At 35.1% G+C, this 12803-nt stretch overlaps 1 protein-coding gene across 1 annotated transcript; it reads right to left on the bottom strand.

Annotated features, from left to right (window-relative positions):
- Positions 1-6452: 6452 nt before the first annotated feature.
- Positions 6453-12234, bottom strand: CENPW (centromere protein W). Its single transcript, XM_081944896.1, has 3 exons — positions 12011-12234; positions 8973-9086; positions 6453-7069 (listed from the first exon to the last, which is right to left on the bottom strand). Exons 1-3 carry the CDS (start codon positions 12098-12100, stop codon positions 7043-7045), a joined length of 231 nt encoding a protein of 76 aa, XP_081801022.1. The 5' UTR covers positions 12101-12234; the 3' UTR covers positions 6453-7042.
- Between the last annotated feature and the right edge of the window lie 569 nt (positions 12235-12803).

Genomic DNA, 12803 nt, shown 5'->3' with positions numbered 1-12803 from the left:
CTCTCTATGAATGTTTTTGTTCACACATTTATGACCCATAAGGTTAAATACTGAAATATATTTTAACATAATTACTTAGCATTCTGTTATTAGCATGTGTTATTAACACTAAAATATGGTATTAAAAATCCTAACAACCCAAATAAATACTGAAAAGCTTATGAGTCATTTTACAAATGTTTAGAGAGGAAAAAAATTAAGTAGGGAGAACATGCATACCATAACTCCTGGAATCAATATTAATTATTTTATTAATAATTTATTTATTTATTATTTAAATTAATTAATAAGTGGTATCCATATATCTTCCATGGGGTGAATAATTAAAAGAAGTAACACCTATGTACTGTATGTTCCTGATCTTTGTATATCTTATATTTGTTTCTGTTTAGGCGCACTCTGAGTCACCTGACCATGAGTTAATGTTTTCTGATGTTATCCAACTGCTTCATGTATACGGATATATTGAAGAACTTTTCTAGTTTTCCACATGGCTTGGGCTCATTTTCAACCTTTTACTACAATCTCATTTAACTGCAAATTTTGTCCCATTCTGTTGTTTTCAGAGGACTATCCTGTTGATGTACAGAGCCAAGCCCCTTTGCATATTTTTTCCAACATTCCTTTGGATTGGAAATAATAAAGAAGATAGGAAATCATGTAAAAGCATGGCTTCTGGAATTTTGCCCATCGCCTTAATTGCAGTCCCATTCTGGATCACATTACCAAGAGAGCCGAAGGTGAGGGGCTTAAGAATAGAGCGATCGGCAGCATTCATAGCTGCTGCCCGCCTGCCTCTTCCCTAGGGATGCATTAGAGAAAATACTTCTGGATTTCTTTTTTCCAGTCAGCGCCAACCTTGTTTCAAACTAGGTATCTCTTTTGCCAGTTTCTACTCTCACCCTGAATTTAATCCTATTCCATTCTGTTTTCAAAGAATAATCTTGCTGATGGACGGATGGATGGACAGAACCCCAGGCATCTTTATCTAACTCCTTTCCAACATTCCATTGGGTTGGAAAGAAGAAAAAGTGAAATAAAGATTTTATTACCTTTATCCATACAGATCATGGAGAGCCAGATTTAAGACAATTGGCAGTCACCATGACTATACATAATGCAGAATTTTAAATAATGGGACGATTATTTTTTTAAATGGTATCTTAATAATTACACATTTGAGGAGACTCTTGTATCGTTTAATAATAATTCGCCAACTATGTAATTATTCTGACAGAAGGTGAACACTTAACCTAACTGTGGTTAATATACCAAGAGACGCTAATCCAGTGCAGTTTACTCTGAAGATTGTCCAATATTCTGATTGCCTTGAATTGGAATAAAGATTTGTTATTATCTGATTTGAGAGACATAAAATGGGGAATATCTGAACTTTGGAACTACCTTTGTGATGTTTGGATAGTTTTTATACATTATATGAATTATTATGCGGTGCTCTTAGGAAAGCAAAAGAAAATTCACTGGAACTGCTTTTTAAAAAGGAGTGGCGTATGGATAAGCTAAATCCATCAACACAATCAGATTGAAGTTGAGTTTCACTACAGATTTTGGCTCCAAATTAACTATTATTCACAATGAAAAGCATGCAGCACTTCAGCCTAACATTACCTGTATTTACACTGCATTTTCTTTTCCAATAAAATTATCCTTTGATTTAGTAGCTTAACTGTAACGTAACTTTGTAAAGTTCAATTTTACCAGTAGGAACAAGATCACCATTTGGAAACATGCTTGGGCTCAATGAAGACCCATCTTCAAGTGGAATTCAATATTTAAGTAAGAAATCCATAATGACAAAGCATCCAATTTGGGAGGGTTTGGATCTCTCACTCTCTCTGGTATATGTCCCAAAACAAGAATCTTAAAAGGCCAAGCCAACACATTGGTCCTCACACTTAAAGAATTACAATTGAAAGTCAAGTATTTTTTCACTAGAATTGGCTTCCTTATCCTCAACCTGTAGCAGCTTTAAATTGGCACCCAGGCAAACAATGTCCCTGCCCTCGGAAAAAAGAAAATCTTCATTCAAAATGTGGATCCTACTTAACCTGGCATCACACGTAATTGTCTATCTTTTCCATATGGATAGGCCACTGCGATCATCACACAATCAGATACACCCCTCGATCATCAGAGATTCAGATACAATCCAGTATTAATAGGATGAAAGATAGTCACAAAGTATCTTCACTATCAACTTTTAAAAAGGATTGTTTTAATTCTGATTAGACTGTAAAACATTCTGGAAGTTCCACTAATTGAAAAATGAACCCCAATGTTTTAACTAAATAAACTGAGGCTACCAATAGCTGAGCAATGGTAGGTCAACATTTCCAAACTCCAAAGGCAGATTAAGAGTATTTCACCCCACAACTGCAGCAAAGAGCTGAAATGGCAGAATTTTTCCAACAATGCAAACTTAAAAGCAGAATGGAAAAGCAAAAGTATGGGAGGTCAAAAAATCCTCAGTGCTTGCTTCCCAATCTTTATTTCAACCCCCCCCCCAAAAAAAAAAGTTTTAGCATTTGAAGTACTTATTTTTTCAGTAAGCTTACATTATCAAATCCCACACACACAAATACAGGTATTTCTTTCTCCTTTATCAGTACTTTTAATCAGACATTGTTAATGAGGGCAGAATGGCTTTAAACCTAAATGTAATTTTTAATGAATGTGGAAAGGCCAAAGATGGGGTTATAGTAATGATGGCTGGTAATATATTATACTGTTCAATATTCTATATTCCACCATGGAGTAACACTTTTTTAAAAAAAAAACAATTAAAATAAACTATGGTTTCTGGAATATAAAATGAGCATTTTTACATTTTTGTAATGAAAATAAGCAATTAAACACCAGAACTATGTTATATTGCTTTTTGTCCATCAACCGCAAGATTCTAAAGGCTTACTTTCTTGTTATTGAGCTTTCAAGCTGATGAGGTAATTCCCTTAACACTATAAACCATAGGATATCCTCCCCAGTGTTTAATGTTCTGACTTTGCAAAAGTTCATAAAAATGTTCTACTTCATACAATGGAGATAAGAAAAATAAAGTTTTGCTTTAGTCTTCAAAAGCCAGTATTTGTAATCTATGCAACACACTTATCTGAACTGTCAAGAAAAAAACACAAACACATAGTCTAAGATTAGATTTTGTTCAAAATAATTGACACTATTAACATTTTCAAATAGGTTAAGCATTTAAGCCCAACAATAAGTCTATTTACTGGCCTACAGGACCATGGAGAGAAAAAAATCATTATGTGAAATTATATCTCAAGCCCATCCCACATTGATCCTTCAAATATAAATCAGATTAATTTATAGAACTTTCCTGGCAGGCAGCTGTTTACTTTTAATGTACCTTTTATTTACTAAAATATTTAAAAAGAGGACTACTTTATTAAAATATATATGTTGTTTGATTTCCAAGTTCTACAAATAAAGATAAATGCAATTTAAGTTAAAATTGAAGAATAGGACAAATGCATAACAAAAATATCAAATATTTCAATATTTAAGTTAGATATAAAAGACTGGTTAATGTTCACATTCCATTCTGCCCTATTGGTGAGGAAAATATATGTTTAGTTTATAGTTTATTTAATTTATAGACCGCCACCCGTTTTTTGTGAAATAGACGGCTATATACATTTTAATACATAAATTAGAACACACATTGAAACCATCAGGTTACCGTATTTAGAATAAGTTTAACATATTAGTAGTTAATGTTATCCCTTATAAGAGGTGATAGTATCTTGGTCATGCAAAGCCATTCTCAGAACAATGACTCAGAAACAACAGGATTTATTCCCTACAGAGAAGGGAAAACAGTCTGAGCACAAACCACTTCAAGTTCAAAAACAAGTGAGACATTTCAACTTTCAAGCTGAAGAAGACACCCTCTTACAAAGTATTTAACAACTTATTTGTTGTTTTGTTGAGTAAAGAATGTATGCAGCACGATTATTCTGTTTCCAATAGCTGAGGGGGGGGGGTTGCTTTGTTTTTTCCTTGTGCTGTGTGAGAAGCAGCTGTGAGCACTTTTAGGGAGAATCAATATCTGACTTCCCAAAGAAAAACATGCAAAGAAATATTGCTAAGTGGAGAGATTGTCCATTATGACACAATTATAGACTTAACCTATAGTCAAGTTGGCCAAGGGGTTGAATTGAATGAAAACCGAGTGCATTTATTACCTTATTCTGGAAATTTATTTATTTATCCAACTTAGCCCATCTAACTCTCATAACCCTAAATTTTAAGCTAACAAATTGCCAAAGAATATATTTAGGTTTTGTCAAGCATGAACCCCTCAAATAATATATAAAACATATGGGTACATTTATATAAACAATTACTTCCAAAGTTCTTAAGTTTGCAAACTTTAAAATCTCCCCTTAGCCAATTTCACTGCAGTTTAGGTAACTGCTACCACTTAACATGGACTGTCACTCCAAATATACTTATGGCCCTTAGCTTAAAAACAAAGGAGCAAGAAATTCAAATGGAGCTTCCATTGTTTGCTATAGCCAGAACACTTCTGAGTTTTAAAACTTCGGTTCTTAGAACACAGCCAACTCAAAATGTTGGCTTGTTTCACTCCAATGTCAAAACAATACACAATCCTAGTGCTTAGCTTTGAACATTGGCAGAGAGAAAAAATCACATTCTTCAGCCAAGAGTAATACATGCATAGCTCTAGAAATGTCTGTGACACTTTTTCTCCTTGTTCTAATAACAGGGGAGCTACTATTCCAATTGTTTGAGGATACTATTTAAATAGGAAGGTGCAGAACTTTCTACATTACACTAGAAGCATGAGAAAGAGCTCGACTCCCAGACTGCTAACTAATATTAAGGTGGCCTAATTACCTTAATGTACAAGAGAATACAAAATTTGTTCAAAAACGAAGGAAGTTAACTAATGATTTTTAATCACGTGAAGAACTGCTGTTGTAAAAATGAATATGCAAAACATGGAGAATATCAGCCAACAATTGCAGAAGATGCAAAACTAAAATCTCCAGAAATTAAGGTAGGAACAATATAAAATAAAGGTAGATCAAATGAATAAAATAGAGACCTATTCAAGCATGATTAGACTCTTATCCAATCCTCAACAATATATTTGGGGTTTTTAAATAAATGTGATATTACAATCTTCAAACATAGATATGATTTAAAGCTTTAATACATAATTTATAATCTTAAGTGTACTGTCATTGCATATTTCCTTTAAAACTTCAAAATTTTCTAAATCTGGCCAAAGGAAAAATGTTGCATAGCTTTCTCCATAATAATTATTTGGGGGTGAGAATTATTACTATTCTATTTTACTGCAAAAAAAAATATCAACTGATAACTTGTGCTTATATCTAGTAGCTTTTGTTAAGTATTCTTTGTATTAAAACACTTCCATATTGACTAATATAAACAGTTTATTGACAATAACCTCTAAAGCATTAACCAGCCACTGTTGATAATTATGTTGGATGATTAGAAAATGACACTTCTTAGTGTGAAAAATAGAATATATTCAGCACGCTGTCAAAACAAAGAAATTTAGTTTTTCTTTCGTCAGCTCTCATTAACAAGAGGCATGAAAGTTCTGAAGCTGTTCCCCTCCTTCATATAAAACTGCAATTAAAATGAAATCCTTAATCACCCTACATCTGTCAGCAATAAGATACTTCATGACAGCGCTTTAATGTAACATAATAATTCTTTAACAGAGGCAGATTCAATGAACCAGAAATCTACATAAAAGGGAAAATATATGGGATACTTTACTCTATCCCCATCTTATGGTTGCAAAAGGAACAGCCATTTTGAAAGAGATGAGATTTCTAAAAAGAGCACTAACTAAATGAAAATTACACTGGTTGTATTGTTGTCTGTATCAAAGGCATTGATCATAGTACTGATTTATAGAATTAACATATTAGATTGCATCATAGAATCATGAAGCAAAACACTATAACCTGTTTAATTAAAAAGGACTTGGTCCAATACTTGGCATACTTTTTACTTAACCATGAAGTTGTACAAAGCCATATGGACATTTTAAAAGTGAGCAGCTTTCTTTTTCCAAAAAGAATTTATTTCTGCCTGAAGGATGTCATGGTGTAGAAATTCCAAAAACTGTAAGACAGAAGACAAGGCTCTTTACAGTTAGGTATAAAAAAATATACAAATTGAAGGTTCCAGTTATATTCTTCTTGTATAACATGCATGTAGAGTTAAGATGACAGAACTGACATTTCTACGAAAAGTGAAAACTGAAAAGAATAAATCTGCTTCATGCTTTTCATTTCCTTTATGATCACTTAACATCAGTAGCTTTTCTTCTTTTAATAAAAGAAGAAAAGAAATATATCACTGCTGTCCCATCCAAGGAAATAATAAAACTGGGTCTGGCAAGATTGTTTATCACTTTATTTTTTTCGTCCAACATATAACAAAATAGCAAAATTAACATGAGAAGAATGCAGTCTATAATAGCTTTATTGCTACAAATGATAATATTTGAAATATTTTAATATTTCATTTATAATTTTGTGTTTTAAAAGTCTGTCTGCCAGTGCAAGACTACAAAGTCAAATATTTCCTTAGCTGAAAGGTTATTTATTTGAAATGTGACTTAGGACCAGAAGTTTAAAAAGGTATAAACAGTAGACAACTTGCACATTAAAAATATCCTCCGAATAATAAAGTTTTCTGTTTTTAAAGGTTTGCAGGAATACATACTGACTACCAGTTATGGTTATGTTTAAAGATCTCTGATAAGGCATCTTATATAATCATTATAAAAAGAAAAAATATTTTATAATAAATATTAAAACTATTTCAGTCACTAACTCATTTACTAAATTTCATCAAAGACTACCTTGAATTGAGATTTATTTTAAAGACATTATTTAACGCAAAAAAAATGAAACTATAAAACACAAATATCTAAATTGCATCATGTATAAGACCCTGCAAATGTAATGAATTTAAGAAGTCTTTCCTTTTAGCCTCGACTCTTCTTTAAAATTACCTGAAAAGAAAAACACATAGATCTTTTAGATACAAAAGCTTAATATTTCATTTAAAATTAGTCATCAATTTAATATGAAATGCTTTAGATGGTTTTCATTTGTTTCCAAATGCCTTTCATCTAAACCAGGGGTGTCCAAACTTGGGAACTTTAAGGCTTGTGGACTTCAACTCCCAGAATTCCCCAGCCAGCTGGCTGGGGAATTCTGGGAGTTGAAGTCCACAAGCCTTAAAGTTCCCAAGTTTGGACACCCCTGATCTAAACAGTGTATTATTATAATGGTCACTCTAGTAAACCAATGATCTTGTACCTACATAAATTAGACTTTTGTTTCAGTTGTGTCTTTTCATTTCTTTAAATCAGCAGTGCGAACACTGTTTAGGATTTATCGATACCTAGTAGAAAAACGTAGGACATTCAGAGTGAGGTAAATATTTCATTCCTTATTCTTTTGAAAGAGGGAGTGGTGTGGGGTCTTCTAAAGAGAACCATAACTATTGTGAATATCATTCTACTGCAAATATCCCACTGGAGAAGATAGTGGCTGATTAGTTTCATATGTTCCTGGATGATACAGATTACCTGATCCAATTCATTCAACGTTCAAGTTTGATTTTGGCAGTGAAACTGCTTTGATTGGCCTAAGCTAAGATGACTTGCTTTGGGGGTAGTGGGAAGTGTTCATCTTCCCTAACCTTATGGCAGCTTAATATACTGTCTGGCTGAATCAATTATTTTGGATGAACTAGGAGGAGGATACTCCCTCCTGGTTTGGCCTTACAGGCTTTGGCTTGGCTTAGCAGCCATGGGATCTTGCATTTTGTTATCTTTGTTTATATTCTATACAACGGTATCAAGTGAGTCCATCAGGGGATTGTGTTTGGGTGATCCTATAGAGCTTTATTTCTCCCATTATTAAAGTAAGGCAGTGCAGGTACAGGAGAAGTGTTTGAGTCCCATTATTAAGACATATGGATTGGTAGATCCGGCTATTAGATAGGTAATCTAACACTCTGTGGAGCCGCACTCCTTCTGAAGGAACAAGTAGACAGCCTCTGTGTATTCTTGAATGTATCTTTTGAGGCCTAGATGAGATAGGTCCATGATGGCAAACTTATGGCATGCGTGCCACAAGCGGGACGTAGAGCCCTCTCTGCAGGCATGTGAGCCATAGCCCCAGCTCAGCTTCATTGTGCATGAGCACGTGCCTCCCACCGACCAGCTGGTTTTCAGGTCTTTGCCGTGCATGCGTGAGGGGCATATGCAGGAGACACGTGCACATGCATGGGGTGCATGTGGAAAGAGGGGTCACACATGCATATGTGGGGTGCCTGCAAGGGGTCTCACGCAAATGCTTGGTGGCCCATGGGAGCGCATGCACAGGGGAAGGATGTGCGGGGGGTGTTGCGCACGCATTGTATTATGGGTGCAGACGTGCGGGCGCTTTCGACAAAAAGGCTAGCCATAATTGGCATAGGTGACCATGTTTTAGCCAGCAATACCACATCCAACAGCCTTTTTTGACAGGGATGGCCTGGCCATGGTAGCCCATGTTTTAGTAATCTTCCATTTCGATTACCACAAAGTTGTGGTAGTTAAAATATCCTTGTAATGAATATTCCTTTTACTGTATTAATTTAATTATATTTTAGGACAAAGAATTGCTGTAAAAAGCAATTACATTTAATCCAATTAGCTGATTTGTGTTTTAGTAATGAGATACCTTAATTTGAACATACATGTTCTAACATAAATTTATAATATAATTATACAACTGATTATTTTTCTCACTATAATGAAGTTTGAACAAAAATCTTCTTTATACAAGTCTTATCTGAATGTTCCCTTAGACTTTAATACAATTGTATGCATAAGATTCAAGAAAGAATTTAACTATGATTACCTTTGCAGAAGAGACAACATGTTCATATTTAATTATTTTACTCTTTTCTTCAATAGCCTTGGTCCTGGCTTCTTCTGCTAACCGAAACATGAACAATAAGAAGTTCAAATGTACCTTTTAAAGAAAAATACAAAATTCAAAATCTTTCAAAAAAATCTCAAATACATTACAGCAAACTAGCCTATAAAATGATTTATAATACTAATTAAAGTGTTCTCAAAATAGAATTTATCAATCTAATTTCATATATTTTTTACTTCTAAGACACTGCTAACATTTCCAATCAAATGCAGAGATATACTTTTCTGATAATTTTTTAAAACAGTGAAATAAATAATGTTTCAAAAACATTCTTGGACATGGAAAGGCATGAATCAGTGTACATCTTTCCCCCCATAATCATGTCTTCTGGCAGCCACATGAGCCAAGGAAAAGATGCATCTGCTTTAAAGAATTGCAGACAAGTGATATACTTATGCTCAAGCCTAATTCTTAAGCATCTCTCTAAAATTAGACATGAAGTCTTATACAACCTGAATCTATACTTTTCTCCCATTTTTTAACCTTACGGTTAATATTGATGTCTGGTAATTACCTAGGTAAGTCCCTGCAATTTTCTAGGCATGATTTCATAAGTGATTCCCCCTTGCCTGCGTGGGCGAAGGTCCCCCAACTGCCTTCGTGTCTGAAGCAGACCTAGAACTCAAGTCTTCCTACACCCAATTAGCTCTTTCTTCCAATAATCTACCTTAAAAATGGGATTTAGATCAGGTACAGAGGTAGAGTTTGTTTTCTTTTCAGGATTTCTTTTTCAGGATTACTCCAGAGCTAGTTTGGAGTAGTGGTTAATGTGCTGGCCTAGAAACCAGGAGAATTTGAGTTATAGACCTCCTCCCTTAGCCATGTAAGCCAGCTGGTGACTTTTAGCCAGACACTCACTCTCAGACTAACCCACCTGGCAGTGTTGTGTTTTGGGGAAAATAGCAAGTAGGAGTATTAGACAAGTTTGCTGCCTTCAGTTGTGATGATAGATTGATAGATAGACAGACAGACAGACAAAAATTGGACAAAATGTTACTTCATGGTCATAAAGAACCATTTCCTTTCAAGTAGACAACATACAACAGTATTTTACATTAGTTATGGATGATCCAATAGAGCCAATCCAGTATATATCAGTCTTCAGCCTGATCTCTTCTACTAATTATAACCATGCCCAGTATTGTGCAGTATTGAATCAGCAACAAGATTTCATTTAAATAAAAGCCCTGCAATCAATAGGACCTACTTCTGAGAATATGTAAGATGTTCAATACTATAAGTGAATCATATTATTACAACAGTAAGGATGTTGTTTTTATATAAAAACCCTAATAAAGTTCTATATTTCTTACTATAATTTCAGTTGATATCTGATGTAAATCAATCTTATACTCCACATTGTCTTATTGGAAGCCTGCACAATTTGTGAACCAAGCTTTGTACAGCCGGGCAACTATATATCATAGTCTATCAAGCTTTCGAGTTTGCAACTATATATACACATTCAACGTTATTGGATTGCAGGTGATTTACAATTTTTAAAACACTGAATAACTATGGTTTACATTTTTGTGGTCAGACATTTATCAGATCTCTAGAGATGGTGATTAGTTTGATTATCCAAAAGTTGTGAAAGAGTGTTACTGTAATCACTAGAGCTGTGCAAAAAAAAATGTAACATGTATCAGTGTCCATTTCTAAACATTGACGACCAAAATAATTATGTTGCAATGAAGACTCAACCCTTTCTCCCATGTTGTGGCAACATTTATGATATTATGCATGTCCCAGAAAAAAATCATTGCAAAAATTTCCTTTTGAAATATCAAAACATACATTTCCCCATTTAAACTGATTTGTCAACGAACAAATGTGTTTAAAAGCAACAGCTGATAAGAAACTTTATTGGTATGAGAGAACTTGAGAGAAGAAGGGGAGCTTATTTGCATTTTTTAAACAGATTTAGAATAAATGTTGTTACTTTGAATGTACGCTAATCGGCATACATTAAAATGAAATTTCATTTCATACAACTCTCAAAGGGTCTCCACCTCTAATATACACTACATAAATAAAATAAATAAATACAAAATTATGCATATACCCACATATATTATAACAGAGAAACAACACAATACAATCTAGTTTAAGTTTAATGAAAAGAAGGACTAGGGGACACATCACAGCAGTGTTCCAATATCTCAGGGGTTGCCACAAAGAAGAGGGAGTCAAACTATTCTCCAAAGCACCTGAGGGTAGAACAAGAAGCAATGGGTGGAAACTAATCAAGGAGAGAAGCAACTTAGAACTGAGGAGAAATTTCCCGACAGTTAGAACAATTAATCAGTGGAACAGCTTGCCTCCAGAAGTTGTGAATGCCCCAACACTGGAAGTCTTTAAGAAGATGTTGGATAGCCATCTGTCTGAAACGGTATAGGGTTTCCTGCCTTGGAAGTGGGTTGGACTAGAAGACCTCCAAGGTCCCTTCCAACTCTGCTATTGTATTTGTGTTGTATTTAGTTCAGATGTATATATGTACATGGCGAGACAAACAACAGCCAAAGAAGCTTCTGACAACTTTTACAATGTTCAAACATTGGTGCAGAGGATAGAGCTCTCCTTCAGTTGTCTGCCATTGTGCACCTATGACACATGTGCATACATGACACAAGTAATCCCAGATTACTACTGCTTACCAGCCACCATCACTACAATGCACAAAGATGATTCATTAAATTTAAATTAAATTAGAATTAAAATGTTCACATTTCAGGCAAAGCACTTTCATAAATGAGCGGATGGGAATGGCAGGAAGTAGTTTTTCAATGAGCTTCCCTAAAAGTTACCTTTGGGAAGCAAGAAACTGAATGGTCGCTTCCCAAATTCGTCCTATGATCCCTCTCGCTGTCGTCGCAGAGCAGATCACCGGTCCGCAAAACTAGGGCAGACAGCAGTTACTTCCCTCCTTTCTAGCTTCCCTCCCCATTCCCACTCACCAGTAAGTCGGTGTTGCCGCCCAAACGGAGCTGGGGCTTGTGCTTCTTCACCAGGTTCTTCAGAGTGCTTCGTGGCACGGTGCGCTTCATCGCAGCGCCGCGGAAACCCTTTCTCGGAATCAATGTCAGAGTCAGCGAATCTCCTGAGAGCGGCTCACCCCAAAAACATTCCACGAACGAATCGAGCGCGCTTGCGCCGTATAAGTTCAAATCTGCCGCCGTGCGCCATTACGTCACAGGAGCGGCTGATGCATCAACCCACCTACTTTCTCCTTGGAGCGATTGGTGGAAGGGAGTGCCATTCAGCGGGACTACTGAGAGAAGCCGCTGAATGAATGCGCCCTGCAGTTTCTATCTTCTTTAATATCCAGCGCGACGTATAGTTGCTTCCCTTTCCAAATGGACGCGTAAATGAAGACGATGTTTTTTGTACAACTGTCTTATTTAAACCCAATAGCGCTTGAACGGCTCGTGAATGTCCCTTAATCCGTCAGGAATTTATTTTAAAAGTTGCAAATGTATATGCAGATTTCTGCTTAAAGAGTTGCAAGGGAATCTTGCCCGCGAAGGATTACGCCGTGATCGGAAAGGCTTCTAAGGAATGCCTTCATCATCAAACGAAGAATCTTGTTTTTAATCTTTTCACTAATGTTATTAATGAAATATAACAAAGAATGACTATATCAGTAATATATGAAAGTAAAGTACATACATTGCATTGATGAAAAATAGCATAAGAGAAGAAACATTAAAAAATAAGACACATATGATATCAATTTAAAACATTTAACTC

The sequence above is a fragment of the Natrix helvetica genome, assembly GCF_964273705.1.
Source record: "Natrix helvetica genome assembly, chromosome: 2".
Taxonomy (NCBI): Eukaryota; Metazoa; Chordata; class Lepidosauria; order Squamata; family Natricidae; genus Natrix; species Natrix helvetica.
The sequence above is the reverse complement of the archived record's forward strand: the minus strand, read 5'-3'. Positions and strand labels throughout refer to the sequence as shown.

What these genes read in the sequence shown, in the direction of transcription:
- CENPW (XM_081944896.1), bottom strand. Translation starts at nt 12,100, where the DNA reads ATGAAGCGCACCGTGCCACGAAGCACTCTGAAGAACCTGGTGAAGAAG. An exon ending in GCGGCAACACCGACTTACTG is followed by an intron (nt 9,087 to 12,010) that starts GTGAGTGGGAAT and finishes TTTCTTTAAAAG; the next exon opens with GTACATTTGAACTTCTTATT. An exon ending in ATGTTGTCTCTTCTGCAAAG is followed by an intron (nt 7,070 to 8,972) that starts GTAATCATAGTT and finishes TTTTCTTTTCAG; the next exon opens with GTAATTTTAAAGAAGAGTCG.